The following is a 24594-nucleotide window of genomic DNA, read 5'->3' as shown; positions in this document are numbered from 1 at the left end:
CAGATTGAAGAAGGAAATCTTGAATTTTTTGATTTGACCACAACACCTCAACATAAAAAAGTAAAAGGGCCTTATATAGAAGCATGTAAAAAGTCCATAGTAAGATCCAGTCAACTTCTCCTTAGCACGATGACATGTGATGATGTCACAATGTTGAGGTACTGTACATAGAATGTTGACCGACTGCCTGAGGTCTTTGTGGCGACGGGAAGGCAAGATGGAAGGTATGTAATATAAATCTTCTGCAATACATATTTTATATTTCATGTCTATATGGCACTCCCCTAGCTGGCTGACACCAGAGAGTAATACATCAGCACAGCATCCAATTGCTTTGATCTCCTTTAGCAATAAGAATTCTATTGAGATAACAGGAAACACATAGGAGATGTACAAACCTCAGAAGCTGTGCAGAAACACTTTAGCTAACATACTTGGGAAGACTTATTGCAGAAATACTGGAAGGGAAATTGGCCAAAAAATGTGGAGGACATTTTGTGCACCAAATACAAGACATATTTTAATCTCTTTTTTCATTATTGTGTGCAACTTTTTTTGCACCTTTTTATCACTCAGCAGGTGGCTGAGAAATCACTGTAGTCAAATCTGTCTGCAAATACAGTGGTTAGGAATTTATCATTGTGACTTTTTTTTTGCAAAAGACTCGCAAATCCCCCAATTTTGGTGCAAGTCCCCCCCAGGCCGGGACCATACTTAGAAAAATGACTAGGCATAGGCAAATGGTTTAATCCCTAGAGGACAACCTTCCCTAACATATGTCACTCTATGATACAAAACTACAACTCTCAGCATTCCCTGACATTGAGGACATGCTGGGAGTTGTAGTTTTGCAACAGCTGGAGAGTCATAGGTTGGGGCTTGTTGCCCTAGGCATGTGTCTCTCTATATGGTACCCAACTACAATTCCCAGCATGCCCTGAGTTTTAATAAATGGAAACAAGCCTGTCCCTCTAAAATATTTTTTACCCTACAAAATGGGGGGGGGGAACTATTAAATAACCAAACATATTTGGTATCACCGCATGCAGAAAAGTCTGAACTATTAAAATAAAATGTTATTGTCCCCGTGCAGTGACACAGATTAGAGATTTCAGATACACAGTGTATTTCAGACAATAATAAACCATATAGAACATGGGTCACACATTGTACGTTACCAATAAATAAATAAAGTTTTCTCTCTGTTTTTCTCCAACAGATTATGTGAAAACACTGATTATTGTGGTGGCTGCAGTGACTGCAGTATTATCGTGGGGTTTTACTTGTTGTATAGTGGCTGTTTGTATCCGGTAAGTTACTGGCAATATACTGTATACATTAATTATTATTAGCTAATAGAACTGGGCACATATGCGTCTTTTACTAAACAATATTTTTAATCAAATGTTTTTACTTTTTTTTTAACTTTTTAGAAATAAAAGGAAAGCTCAAAGAGACAATGCTGACCTACGGGAAATAATTGTCCATAAGATCCCAGCCAGCAAATCTGACCAAATTTTGGACAGATCAATGGAACATGAAGCTGTCCAACCATACAACATGCCTATACCTACACCAAGGCGATCTCCGGAGAAACTCACCAAAAAACAGAGAGAAATCCTGGAGAGTAAGGAAAGGCCGATAACTGATGACATCATAGACGCTTCCCAGAGGATCCTCCAAACACAATTTGCGGCAAATGGACTGCAATCCTGTTGGGGGGCAATACGAGGATTTCTACCAGCGTTTGGCCCTTCCATCCAAGTTCATTATGATGACGATCGTTGTCACGCATTCACATCCTGCTTCAGAGATGGTAACATCTTTATTGCTGACAGCATTAATAGAACACTTTCACATGCAGGGGAGAGGCAGCTAAAGCAGATTTACAGTTCTGTTGCTCATGATCCCCTAAAAGTGGTGACATTTCTGGATGTGGAACGGCAGCCAAACAACCTTGACTGTGGACTATATGCAATAGCCAATGCAGTTGAGCTTCTTATTGAAAATGGAAATCCATCATGTACATATGATAACAGCAAAATGAGAGCCCATCTAGCCCTCTGTATAGAGAGAGGGTTCTTCAGCCCCTTCCCCAAGGAAGAAATCCTTCCCAGCGACATGACCCGCAGGCCTGAGGATGCTGAAGAGCCCATCTGCACTGAGTAGGAGGAGCCTAATTTTAGGTGGAAGCTTCATAAGCGGATATTATACAGAACCAAAAGGATTATTACTTATAGTGAAGTTATGTATTAAAAAATAATGTATCCGATAAAAAAATCAAAGCTAATGCTTTTGTCATTATTTATTGTTTTTTTATTTAAATATCTTGTCATATAAAAAAATCACATATAAAGACAAATCAAAACATTTAGAAACATTACATATTTCATGCTGCTGTGACTCTATCTACAACAAAATTATCTAAGAATAAAAAATAATTTCCACTCCTAGATACTCCAGATGTTCACCTTTAGTAAGAACTTTCAGTTCTCCAGTGGACACCTGGTACGAAAGTGGCTGGAACCAGAATCCTCTACACCAGCCCAAATCGTGGAAAAGGTGGTGTGGACCATTACTTCTGGACACCTTTCAGGACCATCAAACCCGTGACATCTGTGGGTAAGAGATCGAACTGGAGGTGTGTAGAGCAGGGCTTTAGAGTTTGGGAGAGGGCAGAAGACTGATTCTAAACCGTAATGCTCCATCAGTCCTAGAAGACACACTCTCTGCTAACAGGGGCCAGAGACCCCTCCAGTGCTGGAGTTGCCATGAATGGGGACACATAGCCACCTATTGCCCTCTTTCCATAGAGCCCATGGTGTGTGACGCTAGCCGGCGACAGTCGCTATTTGCACAACCTGCTTGTGCAGCCGTTCCAGGGTCAGAGACTGAGCCACACGTTTGTATGGTAAAGATAAATGACTGCTCCGTGAAGGCCCTTTTGGACTCTGGTAGCCTGGTATCTTTGATTCGGGCCAGCCTTGTAGCTAGGGACTATGTGCCGAACAAACACATAATAGTGCTATGCATCCATGGGGATATTGTAGCTTACCCTGTGGCCCCTGTTAAGTTGATTACTCCATCTGGAACTGTGACCTACGAAGTCGGGGTAGTAAAAAGACTTATGTATGCAGTTATATTAGGCCGCGATTTCCCATTGTTCTGGGAGTGGAAAAGGGGAAGTATTTCTGCAGTTTGGGAAGAAACTCCGGCAGAATCTGTACTTCTCCCTGTTATTAATGGGACATTTGAGACAACCATTGCAAACCATGGTACCAATGACAGGCAGGATGCAAATGTGGGTCTACCTGAAATGTGTAGTGATGACCTTTTTCCCTTGCAGGTGTTAGCGGCGGAAGAAGAAGAAACTTCCCTACCTGGCCAAAAGGTCTTAAATCTAGAAGTGTCTCGGGGTAACATTGGGACTGACCAAGTGAGACACCCCGCTCTGGGAACTGCAGGGACAAATGTCATGGTAGTAAATGGTGTACCAGAGGAACCAGAAGCTGAACAGAAATTTCCACATTTTGCCATGAATGGGGATGTTGAGTATCAGATCACCAAAATGAACAACAAAATTGGGGAACCGCTTCGGGTGCAAAAACCATACCGATGCATGGTACTGGACATGGCTCATAAAATGTGTTGGGGGGGGGGGGGCATTTGGGGACCAAAAAAACACAAGAGAGGGTCCTCCAAAGGTTTTTCTGGCCTGGGGTGTATGAAGAAGTGAAAAGGTACTGTGAATCATGCCCCACATGCCAATTAAGTGCCCCAACACCGTACTTCTGTAGTCCCAGCCTGGGATTACTTTTTCCTGGATGTTCACAGTATCTAGGTCCTTGACAGATTAACAGGTACAAAAGAGTACACCACTTAGGTGTATGTATGTTGTATGCACTTATGAGGGCAGAAAAATGCACTACAGTACGCTTAAATAAGTATTTGTGTACAACACCAGCCGGTGAATACTTTTGCCTGGCCTTTCACACTATCTAGGCCCTTGAGACTTTAGTCGGAACAAAAAAGTACAACACTTAGATGTAGGTATGTGGTATGCACTTATGAGGGGAAAAAAAATGCGCTATAGTTCTTTTAAAATATTGAGTAAAACACCAGATGTTGATTACTTTTTCCTGGCCTTTCACACTATCTAGGCCCTTGAGACTTTAACAGGAACAAAATAGTACACCGCTTAGATGTCGTCATGTGGTATGCACTTATGAGGCAGAAAAATGCGCTACAGTACGCTTAAAAAATTATTTGAGAAAAACACCAGCCGGAGATTACTTTTGCCTGGACTTCCACAGTATCTAGGCCCGTGAACAATCGGTCTACCTGGCTGATTGCTTGCCTGCTTATGCACCTTAGGTAGTAAACATAATGTGGCTGTTGTTGGGTATTCTGTCACCAGGCATGGTCTCTGTTTTTGATTCAGAATTCCTTCTTCAAATGCTATATTCAGTATACCAATTAGCTCCACCTTAAATTTTGAAATTGGATTATATGTTAGTCTTTTATAGCAGGCTGGATCCCTTAATTGGTGTAGTGCCTCTTTTTCATACATTTGCTGCAGGGAGCCTTTTGGATAGGTTATAGGATGTCCAGGGGTGAGTACCCCTTTAAGACTATTAGCAGCCCATGCTGACTTGAGAGATATAACTCACTGAATGAAGAAGAGATTTTTCTTAAGAGCTTTGCTTACTGCCAGGCTTTGACATTCACCTGTGAGTCAGGGTTTTCCCTATGATTGGGGTGGCTGGGCATGTTTTTCATCTCTCTAGGCTTCTCCTCGGTACCTCAGGTTACTAGCTGGAACACTCTCTCCTCTCACACTGAACACCTAACTCTCAACTGAACAACTCCTCCCAGTACACTAGGGGTGATTTAGGGATTCCAATTCGGGCATCAGGGTCACATGGTCACTCTGCCACAATCCATTAAAGATATAGTGCATTATTAATACATATAATAACATAACTATATTATAACAGGTCAGACAATGGAGCAGTAGGCCCTATATATATATATATATATATATATATATATATATATATATATATATAAACAGCAGGGATGCCTGAGGAAATCTTTAGCCCAAAGGACAGCCTTTTGTGCTGGGACACCACATTTTCAGTAATTTTGGGAGAATTGCATCACAACTTAGCATAATGTGAACAGTTCCATGAAAATGTTTCTTTCTGTTGTAATAAATGGACAGGAAAATCGAATCTGGGAAAAAAATAGAAGACTGATTTAAGGAATAAAAGACTGATTTTTGTAACCTAAAAATGACATAGTAATAACACGAGCTTCCACATTATTTACAATGAAAAGTGTTACATTTGTTCATCCTTAAATAAATTAATAAAGAAACCACACTTCAATTTGAATTTTCTAATAAAATAATCATAATTCTATGTGAAGTTCTATAAATCTGATAAACAAATGTAGACTAGTTTTCCTACCTGAACAAAAAAAACAAAAAAAAAAAACCTTCTTAGTAATTATGAAAAGCAGACAAATCCCTGGATCAACATGCTGCTTGTTACATAGAGAAGATGGTGATGGGCTCAATCCAAATGGAACAACAAGCCAGGTGTGTGCCCAAAATGCACCAAAACAGATATATATTTTAAAACCAAAAGAGATCCAAAAATAAAATAGATATATCATTAAACCAGAAGAGATCCTCAACACCAACAATATAAAAGGACAGAATCAACCATTACAAAATCCACAAACATTTATTTTATTCTTAAAAGGGTGGCACTCCACTATCTGCGAGAAACTGTATTTCAGTTGTGGAAAACGGAGTTGGAAATGCAGGACGCTCAATCTAAACTAGTCATTGGGTTGCAACAAGTTAGGAAAGCATAGCTATTGACCAATCAGAGCTCCCGTGATCCGGTGGCGGGGATTATGAATTATGTCAGTGCATATAGGAGCAGGCTGCAGCGCAGTGTAGATGCATGTGCCGCCGGCTTGCTAACTTAATAAATGCGGATCGCATCGGGTCTCTGCAGAATGACCGGTGCGATCTGCACCTAAAAAAACTAAAACTCCCATCATGGGCAGAGTCTGTCCATGATGGGAGTAGTAGTCCTAAAAGTCCCACAGCCGGGGGATGTGCAAGTGCCATCCCTCAGCAATGCTGCGGTACTACAACTACTCCCATTATGGGACAGACTCTGTATATAGACGCATGTACCACCGACTTGTTATGCGATCCGCATTTAAGTTAAAAAGCCGGCGGTACATGCAGCTACACTGCACTCCCCCGCCGGCTCCTATATACAGTTTTTAATTCATAATCCCAGCCGGGAGACGGGAGCTCTGATTGGTGAAAAGCTGTTCACCAATCAGAGCTCCTGTCTCCCGGCGCCGTGGATTATGAACTATGACAGCGTATTCTGGAGCATAAGAGCGCGGTGTAGCTGCATGTACCGCCGGCTTTTTAAATTTAATGAGGATCGCAGCAGATCATTCACTGGAGATCTGTTGTGATCCGAATTTATTAAGTTAACAAACTGGCGGTACATGCGTCTACACTGCGCTGCCGCCGGCTTCTATATACACTGTCATAATTCATAATCCCCGTCGCTGGACCACGGGAGCTCTGATTGGTCAATAGCTATTGACCAATCTGAGCTCCCCTCTCCCGGCGGCGGGGACTATGAATTTTTACAGTGTATATAGAAGCCGGTGGCAGCGCAGTGTAGTCGCAGGTGTCGGCAGCTTGTTAAGTTAATATATAATATATATATATATATATATATAAAATATATACCCCCATCAGTGCATTAATAAAAATATGACCCCCGCCAGCGCATTTATATGTATATATCTATAACCCCAGCCAGCGCATTTATAATGTGACCCCGCCGGGGCAGTTGTCAACCGTGCAGCGCTATATGTGAAGAGTATATCTATCAGAACGCATCCAGCAGCCGCCCGGCTGATGATACGGATAGATATACTATTCATACATAGAGCGGCGGCTGCATATGTATATAGATGTGGGGGGGGGGGGGGGGCAGAAATATAGCGTTATCTGCTTCCACATCGCTTCTATATACATATGCAGCAGCCGCTCTATGAATGAATAGTATATCTATCCGTATTATCAGCCGGGCAGCTGCTGGATGCGTTCTGATAGATATACTCTTCACATATACCGCTGCACGGTTGACAACTGCGGCGGAGGGGTCACATTGTAAATGCGCTGGCCGGGGGTATAGATATATACATATAAATGCCGCTGCACGGGAAGATTATGACAAATGCGCTATATGTGACAAGTATATATGTCAGCAGCGTATCCAGCAGCCGCCCGGCCAGATGATGCTGACAGATATACTATTCATTCATAGAGCGGCTGCTGCATATGTATATAGAAGCGATGTGGGGGGCAGATAACGCTATATGTCAGCCCCCAGCACATCTATATTTTGTCAAATATAGCGTGGCACGGGAAAATTAAGACAAATGCGCCGGCGGGGTCACATTATAAATGCGCTGGAGGGGATTTTTTAGATTGTAGAGTTTTGTGGAAACATTTTTTAATAAATAGCACAAATTCAAGTGAAATTGCCATTAATTCAGAAGCAGATTACCAGCCCCATTGTTATTGCGTACATGAGAGAAATTCAAAAGATAGGATTTCATTTGCTTTGCTCTGCTGTGTTTTTTACTTACATGCAACTTTTTTTTTTTTTGCGAATGTCGGTATAATAAATTCACTACTACTGCAAAGTGAAAAATTGAAAACTTGCTTATCTAGGAATTTTAACAAAACTTGCTTAAGATCACATACCTTCAAAAAGTTGCACGAAAAGTTGCTTTGGCGCACATGCGACAATTTATGCACATAAAATAAGCAAAAAAAGTCACTTAGCAGCTTTGATAAATTCCCCTCAATGTGTATATTTAGTATAATGTATAGTATGCTTTCCTTGTTAGCGTTGCAGGACCTTCGGTCATGTGACCATGTTAATTCCTCTATGGTATGATGGAGGACCTTTGGAGGTCCTTGGGTCACATGCTACCCATGATCCTATGTGAATGTGATTGACAGAAGTATTGGACCAATTAGCTCTAGTCCAGCCCCTGCCCATATAAGGGAGCTGTAGCCAATTATCGCTCTCTTGGGTTGCTGCTCTCGTGGATGCTGGACTAGCAGGACGGATCTGCGCAACTTTCAGAGACACGCTAGGCCAGTGAGTTCTAAACTAATTGCTGCTAAAGCTAGTGTGACTACTGGACCGCAACTAATTCCCCTAAATCCAGTGGAACAGCGCACATCAGTCTAAGGGCTCTAAATTGCTTAAGGTCCCAACCACTGTCAATCTCCGAGAGATTTTGCATGTATAGAGACTGTTCCTGTTATGAAGCTTGCATAAAATCTTCAGTAAAAGGTCCAACTGTTTTCAGCAAACTTTCCAGTTGTGGACATTCAATTATTCTCTACCTCCCTATCACTCTTGGGAAGGGTGGCGGTAGGACAAGCATTACAGAGGAGCCCTCACCCTGGCGTCACAAATAGCAAGGGTTAACAAGCACCCTTTAGTAACCGCACAGCTACACTCCCTACACCAAACTCCCCCAGGCTATCACATAGCTTTTTGGCGTCACGAACAGGATACGGGTGTGTGCCTCCAGCTGTTGCCACCAATTAAAGTGTACTCCCCCTATGTAAAGGACTTTATTTATGTATGGTGCATTTCATTCAAGGCTACGGGACTGTGTTTCTGGCGCTGTGTGCAAAAAGTGCACACGAAAAGTAAGGGGGAGGCGAAAAGTATAGCGGAGCCGCAATTCGCAGTGCAAGGGGGTTAAAGGCAGCGCTGGTCCTTCCCGCGCGCGAGATCCTGAAACTCCACCCACCGAGGTCTCCGGAGCCGCGGCGGCCATCTTGGCTGAGCCTCAAACGGAAGACCTACAGAAAAGCACAGTCAGAACAGTAAAGAAACGCAAGGTGTTGCAGAGGACTGAAAGCTTTACAGAGCCAGCAAAGTATCAAACCCTGAAGTACCAGATCGCTAAGTTAAGATCTTGGCTGGACTCACTCCAACTCCTGATCGTCGCACTCAAGTTCCAGCTCAACGCACTCAATTTACAGATCAGCGCTCTCAAGTTCGAGATCTACGCACTCAAGTTCCAGATTAAAGAACAGCTGCATCTCTTAAAGGGACCGACGTTCCTGAGCTTCATTTAAAGGGCCAGCTCCGTTTATCAAAATGTCGGATCCGGCTGCACCAATACCGCTTCCAGGACCTGCTTCACCTCCAAAACCTGCTGAAATGCCTGTTCCAGCACCTGCGGCACCTGCACCCCCTATTCAACAAGATGGTGGTGCTCCAGTGGTTTCCTCCACAGAACCAGCAGTCAGCCGGCCCAGTTCAATCTGATTCATCTCCAGCTGCTGCACTCATCTCAAGAACATCTGCCGCTGCACCTGTCTTCCTGGGAAATCCCATCCTTCCAAACTACAAGGGTGACGCTTTTACATTGAGGGACTTCAAGGAGAAGATATACAGCCTCTTCGGGTTTTATGCTTTTCCCCCTCATCAACAGGTGCAGTTACTTACAGGGCAGTTGCAAGGGCCTGCATTGGAGGAGGTACGCACCTGGCCACCGGCCGACAAGGCTACAGTAGAGAGAATTTTTGAATCTCACTCCCCCTCTGAGGTACGTTTAAGAATGTATGAGCGACGTCAGAAGCCAGGTGAGACTCTTTGGGCTTATGCTTTAGCCCTACAGAACGCTTCAGAAGCAGTACAAAAGCTAGATGGTATTACACCCAATCAGGGTAACAGGGTGTTGATGGACCTTTTCATAGATGGGGCACAGAATAAGTGGGATAAGGCCCAACTTAGCATGCTAGCAGCACCGAACCCCGACATGGCTTTCCCCGACTTCAAGAGGTTAGCTATCAAAATCATTGAGTCAGGGCCCAAGGCGGAAGAAGTTAGGCCCCCCCTCTGTAGACTCATTCGTAGCCCCGGCCCCGACCGTAACCACGCCTCAGCCTACAGCTGTCTCGACTCCCTCTAGTCCCTGGGCTAATGACTTACAATATGTACGGCAGGACATTGATCAGTTGAACAAAGCTTTTAAAGAGATGGTAGGCAGGACTAACTCACCTTCACTTAAAGAGCCTGCCCCTCGCCCTGCCAGACCACCTAGTACCCCTCCTGTGAGACCACCTGGGACTCAACGACCTGCCTGTAGTCATTGCAATAAGACTGGACACTGGAAGGGCCAATATTGGGCTTTAACCCTTTAAGGACCCGGCCATTTTTTGAACATCTGACCACTGTCACTTTAAGCATTAATAACTCTGGGATGCTTTTACTTTTCATTCTGATTCCGAGATAGTTTTTTCGTGACATATTCTACTTTATGTTAGTGGTAAAATTTTGCCGATACTTACATAATTTCTTGGTGAAAAATTCAAAAATTTGATGAAAAAATAGAAATTTTTGCATTTTTTTTACTTTGAAGCTCTCTGCTTATAAGGAAAATGGACATTCTAAATAAATTATATATTGATTCACATATACAATATTTCTTCTTTATGTTTGCATCATAAAGATGTTTTTACTTTTGGAAGACATCAGAGGGCTTCAAAGTTCAGCAGCAATTTTCCAATTTTTCACAAAATTTTCAAAATCTGAATTTTTCAGGGACCATTTCAGTTTTGAAGTAGATTTGAAGGGCCTTCATATTGGAAATACCCCACAAATGACCCAATTATAAAAACTGCACCCCACAAAGTATCCAAAATGACATTTAGTGTGTTAACCCTTTAGGTGTTTCACAGGAAAAGCAGCAAAGTGAAGGAGAAAATTCTAAATCTTTATTTGTTTACACTCGCATGTTCTTGTAGACCCAGTATTTGAATTTTTACAAGTGGTAATAGGAGAAAAAGCCCCCCAAAATGTATAACCCAATTTCTCCCTAGTAAGGAAATACCTCATATGTGTATGTCAAGTGTTCGTCGGGCGCACTATGGGGCTCAGAAGGGAAGGAGCGACAATGGGATTTTGGAGAGTGAATTTTGCTGAAACGATTTTTGGGGGGCATGTCACATTTAGAAAGCCCCTATGGTGCCATAACAGCAGAAAACCCCACATGGCATACCATTTTGGAAACTACACCCATCAAGGCATGTAACAAGGGGTCCTGTTAGCCTTAATAGCAAAATGAAATCCCAGCACTCACTATTTGTTGCTTAGTGAAGATGTGTTTATTCACACAAGGTGGTAGTACAAACTTGACTCGTTTTGGCCAATGCCTTGCTCAGACTGACATGCATCACATAACAATGATCGGTACTTATTCACTGAAGCCCCTCCCACTACTTCTGGTAAGTATAGTGGTCATGGATACCGATATACACAAATCATCAGATTTACAATGTGTTTAACTTATTATTACTACATGTGAATATTTAAATATTTTATCAACGTTTTGAGAATAAATGTACTGATCTTATCAATGCTTGTCCTCTGGCCTCCTCTCATTGTTGTATCTATGAATAAATACAAAGATAAAAATTAAGATATATTAAAACAACATCCAGTTATATATTTCTATAGAACAGATGACAGCTCATAGTCTCTATTTAGGCCTCTAGGTTCAAGGGTGGACAACCTGTGAATCCAAAAGGCCTCTTTTTTCCTTGGTAATCTCTTGATGTCACCTCCTCTCCTTGGATGAAATACTTGATCGATTATTTGAAACCTTAATTGTGACACCCTATGGGCCATTCTCTTAAAATGATGAGGGATTGGATAAAGTAGATTTTTACATCTGATTGATGACTTATGCCTATTTATGCGGTCCCCCACACGCTGGGAGGTCTCCCCAACGTATAGGAGACCGCACGGGCACTTGATCACATAAATAGCATTTTTAGTGTCGCAAGTGCTGAAATGTCGTAGTTTTATTTGTTCTCCTGTGTGAGGATGTGACAGGATGTAATTGGTGACTCTTTCGACAAATAAGTGTGCAATTTCTTTGTAATTATTTCTTGTTCTAAAATCATCAATCCTCCGTCTTATACGGGGTAACGGGTCATTATCCAATTTCTGATAGGTGACCGAATCAGATAATTGGCACATAATCTCCCTTCTGTACTGTATTGTATCCATCACCACTAGCGAGCCCCCTTTATCTGCGGGTTTTATTGTGATATTTTTATCTTGCTGTAGCTCTTCAATAGCAATTTTCTCGCTAGTGGTGAGGTTTGAGTACGAATCATGATCCTCCTTAATTTGTTTCACTGTGTGTTCCACCTCCTGTTTAACCAACAATACAAAAGTTTCAACTGGATGTTTATTTTTAGGAGGATTAAAACTACTCTTAACTCTCAAGTTAAATTGTCCTAAGTCCAAGATACCTTTTGGTAAATCGGGAGAACCCGCTCCCAGGGGTGTCTGATCAAAAAGTTTTATATTCCTGAACAGTCTCTCTAGGTCCATCTCTATTTCGAATGTTTGGAGAGGCCACATTCTTTGCTTCTTGAGTTCATGGAACATCTCAATGGGGTACGAACGGAATTGAAATTCACCTTGGTCTGTGATCAGACCCAGGTGAGCTTTCTGGACACTATGGTGTTAAAAGATGGTAAAGGAGGCCTCAAGACAGACTTGTTCTGGAAGGAAACAGACCGAAACAGTCTGTTACACTATAAAAGTGCACACCCCATGGCGGTAAAAAAAAGGCAATTCCCAAAGCTTAGAGGCAAAGAGTAGAACGTATTGTTACAGACCCAGAAGTAAGACAGGAAAGATTGATGTAGTTAGAGAACAAATTTCGCCCAAGGGGTTATCCTGAGAGGATACTAGAGGAGGCTAGAGGATCAGTGAGAAGAATAAGGTTGGAGGATAAGCCCCCTAGAATACCCTTTGTCAGACAGTTTCACCCATCGGTATACAGGATAGATACCATAGTCAGAAAACACTGGCAAATATTAACACAAGCGTACCCTAATATTCTGGAATTTGTGAACCCACCATTGATTTGTAATAAAAGGGCCCCAAACTTGAAGGACAAGCTTGTCCGAGCTGATGTGGGTTCACAAAAATCCGAAGCCAGACAATCTGTCCTCAGAACCCAGCGAAAAGGCACTTTTGCGTGCCTCCACTGCGCACAGTGCAGTCATGTAATAAAAGGGGACATTATGTCACATCCTCACACAGGAGAACAAATAAAACTACAACATTTCAGCACTTGCGACACTAAAAATGCCATTTATGTGATCAAGTGCCCGTGCGGTCTCCTATACGTTGGGGAGACCACCCAGTGTGTGGGGGACCACATAAATAGGCATAAGTCATCAATCAGATGTAAAAATCTACTTTATCCAATCCCTCATCATTTTGAGAGAATGGGCCATAAGGTGTCACAATTACGGTTTCAAATAATCGATCAAGTATTTCGTCCAAGGAGAGGAGGTGACATCAAGAGATTACTAAGGAAAAAAGAGGCCTTTTGGATTCACAGGTTGTCCACCCTTGAACCTAGAGGCCTAAATAGATACTATGGGGGAGATGTATCAATGTTGTTGTTGGTAGACGTTTTTTGTAGATCATTTTGGTTGGTCTAAATTTGGAGCAATTTCTCCAAATTTATCAAACTTGTGCAAGCCCCATGATAAATTTCGTGCAATGGTCTAAATCTCCACAAAGTTCTATTTGTAGACCTGTTCTACACCTCACAGGAAAAGTGGTGTATCCTGGACGCTGGGATTTTGTTCTATTGTTTTTCAGGATTCCACTGAGGTTTTTTTTTGTCCACCAGCAAAAATGCCTGAAAAACGGTCCCAGCTTTTCCTGCATTTTGGTAATTTTTCTTGGGGGAGATTTATCAAAAACTGTACAGAGGAAGAGTAGTGCAGTTGCCCATGGCAACCAATCAGATTGCTTTTTTACAAAAATGAAAGGAGCAATCTGATAGGTTGCTATGGGCAACTGCACCGCTCTTCCTCTACATAGGTTTTGATTAATCTCTCCCCTTGTGTTTTTTCTTGCATTTTTGCTGGTGTGCATTTTTTTCACTGCAGGTACTACTCCATGGGTCGGATGCAGAGCGCCCGCCCTACGGAGTGTAAGGAGGTGAGGAGTGATGTATAGCATATACATATACAGGGTGCAGAGCATCACTACTTACCTCCGCCCGCTGTATAGTATACAGGGGGCATAGTGTATCCATGTATACTATACAGGAGCCCAGCAAGGAAAGAGTTAACCCACACTGCAGTTCTGAGTTAAATCTTTGTGCTCTCTCCTGTATATACAGCCATCTATAGATGACTGTATATACAGGATACAGTAGGCAGACAAGAACAATTGGAGGCTCCCTGTTACACACTGCAGTATGGGCGCACTCACCAGGTGAGATCGCAAATGATGTCCTAACCTTTTTTTTTTTCTCATTTCAGATACGTGAATGGGGAGGACTACGTCAGATTCAGTGTATTGCGATGATGACCAGCTTTTTTTTAATGTCAATAAAAGGTTTAATGAGGGCTGTGTGGGGAGTGTTTTTTTTTTCAATGCCGGGCTTAGCGTTAGCCACAAAAACAGCTAGCGCTAACCCCCAATTATTACCCCGTTACCCACCGCCACAGGGTTGCTGGGAAGAGCCAGTACCAACAGTCCTGGAGTGTCAAAAATAGTGCTCCTGGCTGGGGTTATTTAGGTTGGGGAGAGCCAGTAACAATGGTCCTCGCCCACCCTGGTAACGTCAGGCTGTTGCTGATTGGTTGGTATCTGACTGACACTGAAAATATGGGGAACCACACACTTTTTTTTATTCCAAAAAAAAAAAAACACATAGGCTTCTTCCCCATATTTTCAGTGTCAATCAGACACCAACCAATCAGCAACAGCCTGACATTACCAGGATGGGCGACGACCATTGTTACTGGCCCTCCCCAGCCTAAATAACCCCAGCCTGTTACCGCCTAGGCCAAGGAGCGCTATTTTTGATGCTCCGGGCCTGTTGGTAACAGCTCTTCCCGGCACCCCTGTGGCGGTGAGTACCGGGGTAATAATTGGGGGTTAGCACTAGCTGTTTTCGGGGCTAACGTTAAGCCCAGCTTAGTAATAGATTCCGTCTACAAGACGGCTTCCACTACTAAGCCTGAAATTTCAATTATAAAAAACACAACACATGAAATAAAAAATGGATTTAAAAAAACACTCCCCCACAGCCCTCGTTAACCCTTTTATTGACATTAAAAAAATGCTAGTCATCGTCACACTCCACCGAATCTCAGGTAGTCCTCTGCATTCACTTATCTGAAATGACAAGAAAATAAAAACACGAAAAATGGGTCAGTACATTTTTGGCGCTCTCCCCTGGGTAGAGCGCACATAATGCAGTGTGTTCCTAAAGAGGGAGCCTCCAATTGTTGCTAAACTACAACTCCCATCATGGGGGCTGTAGGTAAACAACAGCTGGAGTCTCCCTGTTTGGGAACACACTGCCAAAAAGGCTCTGTTCCCATTATGCAAAACGCATAATGAGAACAGAGCCATACTTACCACCCTGGCTTCAGGCCTGGACTGTGAAGCTCCGCCCCCTAATGATGTCATCACTAGGGGGCAGGGGCGGAGAAGTTGCAAGGGGTCTCAAGAGTAAGACCCCTGAGATCCGTCAGTCTGCCCTTGGACTACTACTCCCATCATGGGAAATTTTGTGTCCCATGATGGGAGTAGTTGTAGTACCGCAGTGCTGAGGGATGGCTCTTACACATCCCCCAGCTGCGAAACTGTATTGTGACTGTTGGGACTACTACTCCCATCATGGACAGACTCTGTCCATGATGGGAGTTGTAGTCCTCTGGCTGAAGGACAGATCGCAGAAGGTCATTCTCCAGAGACCCGCTGCGATCTGCATTTATTAACTTAAAAAGCCGGCGGCAACACTGCACTCCCCTCCCCCCCCCCCCCTCCTCCTGTATACAGATGTCACGATTCATAATCCCCGCCGCCGGGAGAGGGGAGCTCTGATTGGTGGAAAGCTATTCACCACTATACACCAATCAGAGCTCCTGTCTTCTGGTGGGGATTATGAATTGTGACAGGTCTATACAGGGGAGCGAGTGGAGCCGCTTCTACAGTATATAATTGTTATGTGTATTGTACCCCCCCCCCCTCCGACTAATACTGACCCCTTCTATAGTGAGCGCTGGGACCGCTGTGTGATTGACAGGTCCCCAGCGCAAGTGTCCGGCCCCACTGACCTTTATATGTTATAAATCTTTATGATACACACTGCCCGTCCTCCTCTTCATTCTTCTGATACCGGAGACGAGCAGCTTCTGTATCATAGTCTATAGACAGAGCGCCCCCTCCCTGCCTCCACACTGCACAGGGCTGGGGTCAGACAACGGCAGGGGGCGCTCTGACTATAGTGAAAGCAGAAGCCGCGCGTCTCCGGTATCAGAAGAATGAAGAGGAGGACGGACAGTGTGTATCATAAAGATTTATAACATATAAAGGTCAGTGGGGCCGGACACTTGCGCTGGGGACCTGTCAATCACACAGCGGTCCCAGCGCTCACTATAGAAGGGGTCAGTATTAGTCTGGGGGGGGGGGGTAGAGTACACATAACAATTATATACTGTAGAAGCGGCTCCACTCGCTCCCCTGTATAGAACCTGTCACAATTCATAATCCCCGCCAGAAGACAGGAGCTCTGATTGGTGTATAGTGGTGAATAGCTTTCCACCAATCAGAGCTCCCCTCTCCCGGAGGCGGGGATTATGAATCGTGACATCTGTATACAGGAGCCGGCGGCAGCGCAGTGGAGCCGCATGTACCGCTGGCTTTTTAAGTTAATAAATGCAGATCGCAGCGAGTCTCTGGAGAATGACCTGCTGCGATCTGTCCTTCAGCCCCAGGACTACAACTCCCATCATGGACAGAGTATGTCCATGATGGGAGAAGTAGTCCTAACAGTCACAATAGAGTCCTGCAGACAGGGGATGTGCGTCTCTCAGCGCTCCGGTACTACAACTACTCCCATTATGGGACAGATTCTGTCCCATGATGGGAGTAGTTGTAGTACTGCAGTGCTGAGAGACGGCTCCTGCATCCTCCACCTGCATCTTCCACCGTCTGCCATTTTCTACGAGTCCTTGCTAGCACTCTTAGGTTTAGACTACTTTTCTTGCAAAAAAAGCGCAATTGCGCAAAAAAAAACATCTACTTTTTTTTTGCGCAATTGATAAATACCAGTCCACTGGATTAGGTGGTGTACGGTAGACCAAACTGGTGACAACTTTAGAAAACTGTCCACCAAAAAAAACGCAGCTCTATGCAAAAAAAGCGCAATTGCGCAAAATTTGTGGACGTGAATAATGGTCTAAATGCAATGATACTTGTCCCCCTATGAGCTGTCATCTGTTCTATAGAAATATATAACTGGATGTTGTTTTAATATATCTTAATTTTTATCTTTGTATTTATTCATAGATACGACAATGAGAGGAGGCCAGAGGACAAGCATTGATAAGATCAGTACATTTATTCTCAAAACGTTGATAAAATATTTAAATATTCACATGTAGTAATAATAAGTTAAACGCATTGTAAATCTGATGATTTGTGTATATCGGTATCCATGACCACTATAGTTACCGGAAGTAGTGGGAGGGGCTTCAGTGTATAAGTACCGATCATTGTTATGTGATGCATGTCAGTCTGAGCAAGGCATTGGCCAAAACGTGTCAAGTTTGTACTACCACCTTGTGTGAATAAACACATCTTCACTAAGCAACAAACAGTGAGTGCCGGGATTTCATTTTGCTATTGTTACTACATATCCACGAACACCACGAAAGAGTGCGAGTTCCGACTCACACCTTGGGATTGTTAGCCTTAACACCCCACAGGTGTTTGACTACTTTTTGTTAAAATTGGATGTGTAGATGAAAAAAAAAATGTTTTTCACTAAAGAGCAGTTTTTTCCCCAAATGTACAATTTTTACAAAGGGTAATGGGAGAAAATGCCCCCCAAAATTTGTAACCCCATCTCTTCTGAGTATGGAAATACCCCCTGTTAGGACGTAAAATGCTCTGCTGGCACACTACAATGCTCAGAAGAGAAGGAATCACATTTGGCTTTTTGAAAGCAAATTTTGCTGAAATGGTTTTTGGGGGGCATGTCGCATTTAGGAAGCCCCTGTGGTGCCAGAACAGCAAAAAATACCCACATGACATACTATTTTGAAAACTACACCCCTTAAGGAGCGTAACAAGGGGTACAGTGAGCCTTTACTACCCACAGGTGTTTGACGACTTTTTGTTAAAGTTGAATGTGTAAATGAGAAAAAACATTTTTTTTTTCCTAAAATGCAGTTTTTCATGTGTGGACATCAAGTGCTCTGCTTGCGAACTACAATGCTCAGAAGTGGAGGAGCGCCATTGAGCTTTTGGAAAGAGAATTCATTTGGAATGGTAGTCAGGGGCCATGTGTGTTTACAAAGCCCCCCGTGGTGCCAGATCAGTGGACCCCCCCACATGTGACCCCATTTTGGAAACTACACCCCTCACAGAATTTAATAAGGGGTGCAGTGAGTACCGTATTTATCGGGGTATACCACGCACCGGCCTATAACATGCACCCTCATTTTACCAAGGATATTTGGGTAAAAAAAGTTTTTTACCCAAATATCCTTGGTAAAATGAGGGTGCATGTGTGTGCGCGTGTATACCCCGATACACCCCCAGGAAAGGCAGGGTGAGAGGGGCCGTCGCTGCCCGCTTCTCTCCCCCTGCCTTTCCTGGGGTCTAGAGCCCTGCTGCCGCCGCTTCTCTCCCCCATTGCCGGTGCCGCTGCCCCGTTGCCTACCCCATCCCTGGTTGTATAATTACCTGTTGCCAGGGTCAGGTCCGCGCAGCTTCAGGCCTTGTCATTGCGCCGCGCAGCGCATAGCAACGCCGCAGGGGATGCACACCGGAGGCCTGCAGCAGTGCAGACCCGACCCCGGCAACAAGTTATTATACAACCGGGGATGGGGGAGGCAATGGGGCAGCGGTGCCGGCAATGGGTGCCTCTGCCCCTTCTCTCCCCCTGGCTATCGGCGCCGGCAATGGGGCAGGGGCACCGATAGACAGGGGGAGAGAAGGGGCAGCAGCGCCGATAGCAGGGGGAGAGAATTGGCAGCGGCGCCGATAGACAGGGGGAGAGAAGGGGCAGCGGCACCGATAGCAGGGGGAGAGAAGGGGCAGCGGCACCGATAGACAGGGGGAGAGAAACAGTGGCACCGATAGCAGGGGGAGAGAAGGGGCAGTGGTGTCCTTAGAAAGGGGGAGAGAAGGGGCAGCGGCGCCGATAGCAGGGGGAGAGAAGGGGCAGTGGCATTGATAGCAGGGGGAGAGAAGCGGCTGCAGCAGGGACCCCAGGACCACTGTTCTAAAAATCTGTCATACACCTGTGGGGCGTAAATGCTCACTGTACCCCTTATTACATTACATGTGTGGTGTAGTTTCCAAAATGGGGTCACGTGTGGGGGGGGGGTCCATTGTTCTGGCACTATGGGGGCTTTGTAAACACACGTGGCCTTCAATTCCAGACAAATTTTCTCTTCAAAATGAAATGGTGCTCCTTCTCTTCTGAACACTGTAGTTCGCCCACAGAGCATTTTACATCCACATATGGTGTATGGTCTTACTCAGAAGAAATGGGTTTACAAATTTTGGGGTGCCTTTTTTCCTATTTTCCCTTGTGAAAATGAATAATTTAGGGTAACACCAGCATTTTTAGTGAAAATTTTTTTTTTCATTTTCCCATCCAACTTCGTGAAACACCTGTGGAGTGTTAAGGCTCACTATACCCCTTGTCACGTTCCGTGAGGGGTGTAGTTTCCAAAATGGGGGTCACATGTGGGTATTTCTTTTTTTGTGTTTATGTCAGAACCGCTGTAAAATCAGCCACCCCTGTGCAAATCGCCAATTTAGGCCTCAAATGTACATAGTGCACTCTCACTCCTGAGCCTTGTTGTGCGTCCACAGACCATTTTACGCCCACATATGGGGTATCTCCGTACTCAGGAGAAATTGCTTCACAAATTTTGGGGGTCTTTTTTTCCTTTTACCTCTTGTGAAAATAAAAAGTATGGGGCAACACCAGCATGTTAGTGTAAACATTTTTATTTTTTTACACTAACAGGCTGGTGTAGCCCCCAACTTTTCCTTTTCATAAGGGGTAAAAGGAGTAAAAGCCCCCAAAATTTGTAGTGCAATTCCTACGTACGGAAATACCCCATATGTGGCCCTAAACCGTTTCCTTGAAATACGACAGGGCTCCGAAGTGAGAGAGCAACATGCGCATTTGAGGACTAAATTAGGGATTGCATAGGGGTGGACATAGGGGTATTCTACGCCAGTGATTCCCAAACAGGGTGCCTCCAGCTGTTGCTAAACTCCCAGCATGCCTGGACAGTCAGTGGCTGTCCAGAAATACTGGGAGTTGTTGTTTTGCAACAGCTGGAGGCTCCGTTTTGGAAACACTGCCATACAATACGTTTTTCATTTTTATTGGGGGGGGACAGTGTAAGGGGGTGTATATGTAGTGTTTTAACCTTCATTTTGTGTTAGTGTAGTGGCACTGTGGCGAAAAATTTGCCGCAGCCCAAACTTGAAGCAGGAAACTTACTGTAAACCTGCCCGTGTGAATGTACCTTGTACGTTCACATGGGGGGGGGGGGGCAAACCTCCAGCTGTTTCAAAACTTCAACTCCCAGCATGTACTGACAGACCGTGCATGCTGGGAGTTGTACTTTTGCAACAGCTGGAGGCACACTGGTTGGAAATTCTTCAGTTAGGTTCTGTTACCCAACTCAGTATTTTCCAACCAGTGTGCCTCTAGCTGTTGCAAAACTACAACTCCCAGCATGTACTGATCGCCGAAGGGCATGCTGGGAGATGTAGTTATACAACAGCTGGAGGTACGCAACTACAACTCCCAGCATGCCGAGACAGCTGTTTGCTGTTTGGGCATGCTGTGATTTGCAGTTTTGCAACATCTGGAGAGCTACAGTTTAGTAACCACTGTACAGTGATCTCCAAACTGTGACCCTCCAGATGCTGCAAAATTACAGATCCCAGCTTGCCCAGACTGCTAACAGCTGTTTGGGCATGCTAGGAGTTGTAGTTTTGCAACATCTGGAGGGATACAGTTTAGAGACCACTGCACTGTATAGTGGTCTCTAACTGTAGCCCTCCAGCTGTTGCAAAACTACATATTCCAGCATGCCCAAACAGCTGTCTGGGCATGCTGGGAGTTGTAGTTTTGCAACATCTGGAGGGCTACAGTGTAGAGACCACTGTATAGTGGTCTCAGACTGTAGCCCTCCAGATGTTGCTAGGCAACTTACCGGCTTCCGTACGATCCAGGGAGCCGTCCTCTTCTGCCGCACGACACCGCCGCCCACGCCGATCACCGTCACCCGCTGCCTCTGGACGGGTAAGTGGATCTTCGGCGCCCGTTTCCCTTCGGTTCCCCGTTCTGCCCCGCCTATTGTGGGTTGGCAAGACGGGGAAAACAGAAGTTAACCCCCCTCCGATCTGATGAACCCTGGGCATTTGCGCAAGGCGTCTGCTGATCGATATCAGCAGTCACCCCGGTCCGGTCCCCGCCCCACCACGCAGCAGGGACCGAAATTCCCACGGGCGTATGGATACGTCCTGGGTCCTTAAAGGGGTACTCCGGTGAAAACCTTTTTTCTTTTAAATCAACTGGTGCCAGAAAGTTAAACATATTTGTAAATTACTTCTATTAAAAAATCTTAATCCTTCCAGTACTTATTAGCTGCTGAATGCTACAGAGGAAATTCCTTTCTTTTTGGAACACTGATGACATCACGAACACAGTGCTCTCTGCTGACATCTGTCCATTTTAGCAACCGTGCATAGCAGATGTATGCTAAGGGCAGCATGGTGGCTCAGTGGTTAGCACTGGGTTCAAATCCAACTAAGGACAACAATAAATAAAGAGTTATTATTATTATAATTACATCAGCAAAGAGCACTGTGTTCGTGATGTCATCAGAGAGAATTCCAAAAAGAAAAGAATTTCCTCTGTAGTATTCAGCAGCTAATAAGTACAGGAAGGATTAAGATTTTTTTAATAGAAGTAATTTACAAATCTGTTTAACTTTCTGGCACCAGTTGATTTAAAAGACGCCATCCATACGCCCTAGCTCCTTAACCCCTTAACGACGCAGGACGTATATTTACGTCCTGCGCCGGCTCCCGCGATATGAAGCGGGATCGCGCCGTGATCCCGCATCATATCGCATCGGTCCCGGCGCTAATCAATGGCCGTGACCCGCGGCTAATACCAAACATCGCCGATCGCAGCGATGTGCGGTATTAACCCTTTAGAAGAGGCGGTCAAAGCTGACCGCCGCTTCTAAAGTGAAACTGAAAGTGACCCGGCTGCTCAGTCGGGCTGTTCGGGACCGCCGCGGTGAAATCGCGGCGTCCCGAACAGCTGACCGGACACCGGGAGGGCCCTTACCTGCCTGAGATCCAGGCAGGAGCAGTCAAGCGCCGATAATGCTGATCACAGGCGTGTTAATACACGCCAGTGATCAGCATAGGAGATCAGTGTGTGCAGTGTTATAGGTCCTTATGGGACCTATAACACTGCAAAAAAAAAGTAAAAAAAAAGTGTTAATAAAGGTCATTTAACCCCTTCCCTAATAAAAGTTTGAATCACCCCCCTTTTCCCATAAAAAAAATAAAACAGTGTAAAAAAAAATAAAAAATAAACATATGTGGTATCGCCGCGTGCGTAAATGTCTGAATTATAAAAATATATCATTAATTAAGCCGTACAGTCAATGGCGTACGCGCAAAAAAATTCCAAAGTCCAAAAAAGCGTATTTTGGCCACTTTTTATAACATTAAAAAATTAATAAAAAGTGATCAAAAAGTCTGATCAAAACAAAATTCATACCTATAAAAACTTCAGATCACGGTGCAAAAAATGTGTCCTCATTACGCCCCGTACGTGGAAAAATAAAAAAGTTATAGGGGTCAGAAGATGACATTTTTAAACGTATAAATTTTCCTGCATGTAGTTATGATTTTTTCCAGAAGTGCGACAAAATCAAACCTATATAAGTAGGGTATCATTTTAACCGTATGGACCTACAGAATAATGATAAGGTGTAATTTTTACCGAAATATGCACTGCGTAGAAACGAAAGCCCCCAAAAGTTACAAAATGGCGGGGTTTTTTTTCAATTTTGTCGCACAATGATTTTATTTTCCGTTTCGCCGTGCATTTTTGGGTAAAATGACTAATGTCACTGCAAAGTAGAATTGGCGACGCAAAAAATAAGCCATAAAATGGATTTTTAGGAGGAAAATTGAAAGGGTTATGATTTTTAAAAGGTAAGGAGGAAAAAACGAAAGTGCAAAAACGGAAAAACCCTGAGTCCTTAAGGGGTTAAGGGGTTAAACGGGCATCCCCTGTGGTCGAGGACCGCACCCCAGGAGTAACCAGTGAAGGTCCAGGATCAACCAGCACTAAAACAGGACTATTAATGTATGTTTGAGTGGTTAACCTCTCCCAAGCCGCTACCAGATTGACCAAGTATACTCCCATAGCTCAGTTACATCACCTGGATTCCCGAGACGTGATGTCGAAGCCATAGGTTGCTAGACAATGGACTGCTCAGGCTGCCCAAAGGGCCGACAAGGGTCCACTGGAACCATGGTGGACTCAGTTGCAGATAGGGGACGAAGATACTCCTACCCAGGACCAGGTTGGAGGAGTCATTCAAGTGGCTAGGCAATTCAAGGAAGCTTTCAGTAAGCACCCCACCGACTTTGGCCGGACCACGATGATCCAGCATCGGAATCTAACCGGAGATATTCCGCCCATCAAAGAGAGGCACCGGCCAGTCGCGCCTGGAATGTACCAGACGGTGAAGAAAATGCTGCAGGAGATGAGGGAGGCTTATGTCATTCAGGAGAGCCAGAGCCCCTGGGCTGCTCCTTTGGTGCTTGTTAAAAAGAAGGATGGAACCATTCGATTTTTTGTGGACTACAGGAAATTGAATGATGTAACCCATAAAGATGCCTACCCTCTTCCTAGGATAGAAGAGTCCCTCACTGCCTTGGGATCCACAGCCTATTTTTCTACACTAGACCTGACCAGTGGATACTGGCAGGTACCCATGGCCGAGGAAGATCGGGAGAAGACTGCGTTTGTGAATCCGATGGGGCTCTTTGAATTTAAAAGCATGCCCTTTGGACTCTGCAATGCATCGTCAACCTTTCAACGTTTAATGGAAAGATGCCTTGGGCACCTGAACTTCCAAAGTGTTCTTCTTTACCTGGATGATGTAATTGTCTACTCGCGGACATACCAGGAACACCTGGACCATCTCAGAGAAGTCTTCCAAGTCCTTATACAACATGGACTGAAGGTCAAGCCCTCCAAGTGCCATTTATTGAAGCCCAAAGTCCACTACCTGGGACATATCATCAGTGCCGAAGGAGTACAACCTGATCCTGATAAAGTGTGTGCTGTGAAAGAGTGGCCCACGCCTAGAAC

The 24594-nt window shown here is 44.4% G+C and overlaps 1 protein-coding gene across 1 annotated transcript; it reads left to right on the top strand.

Annotated features, from left to right (window-relative positions):
• The first annotated feature begins 818 nt into the window (after positions 1-818).
• LOC130360595 (uncharacterized) lies at positions 819-2265 on the top strand. The gene is made up of 2 exons (XM_056563138.1): positions 819-1310; positions 1434-2265. Exon 2 carries the CDS (start codon positions 1531-1533, stop codon positions 2167-2169), a length of 639 nt encoding a protein of 212 aa, XP_056419113.1. The 5' UTR covers positions 819-1310; positions 1434-1530; the 3' UTR covers positions 2170-2265.
• The last annotated feature ends 22329 nt before the right edge of the window (positions 2266-24594 follow it).

Source organism: Hyla sarda, chromosome 3, assembly GCF_029499605.1.
Source record: "Hyla sarda isolate aHylSar1 chromosome 3, aHylSar1.hap1, whole genome shotgun sequence".
Classification (NCBI taxonomy): Eukaryota; Metazoa; Chordata; class Amphibia; order Anura; family Hylidae; genus Hyla; species Hyla sarda.
The sequence above is the reverse complement of the archived record's forward strand: the minus strand, read 5'-3'. Positions and strand labels throughout refer to the sequence as shown.

Coding starts and splice junctions, on each gene's coding strand:
- LOC130360595 (XM_056563138.1), top strand. CDS start 1,531: ATGGAACATGAAGCTGTCCAACCATACAACATGCCTATACCTACACCA.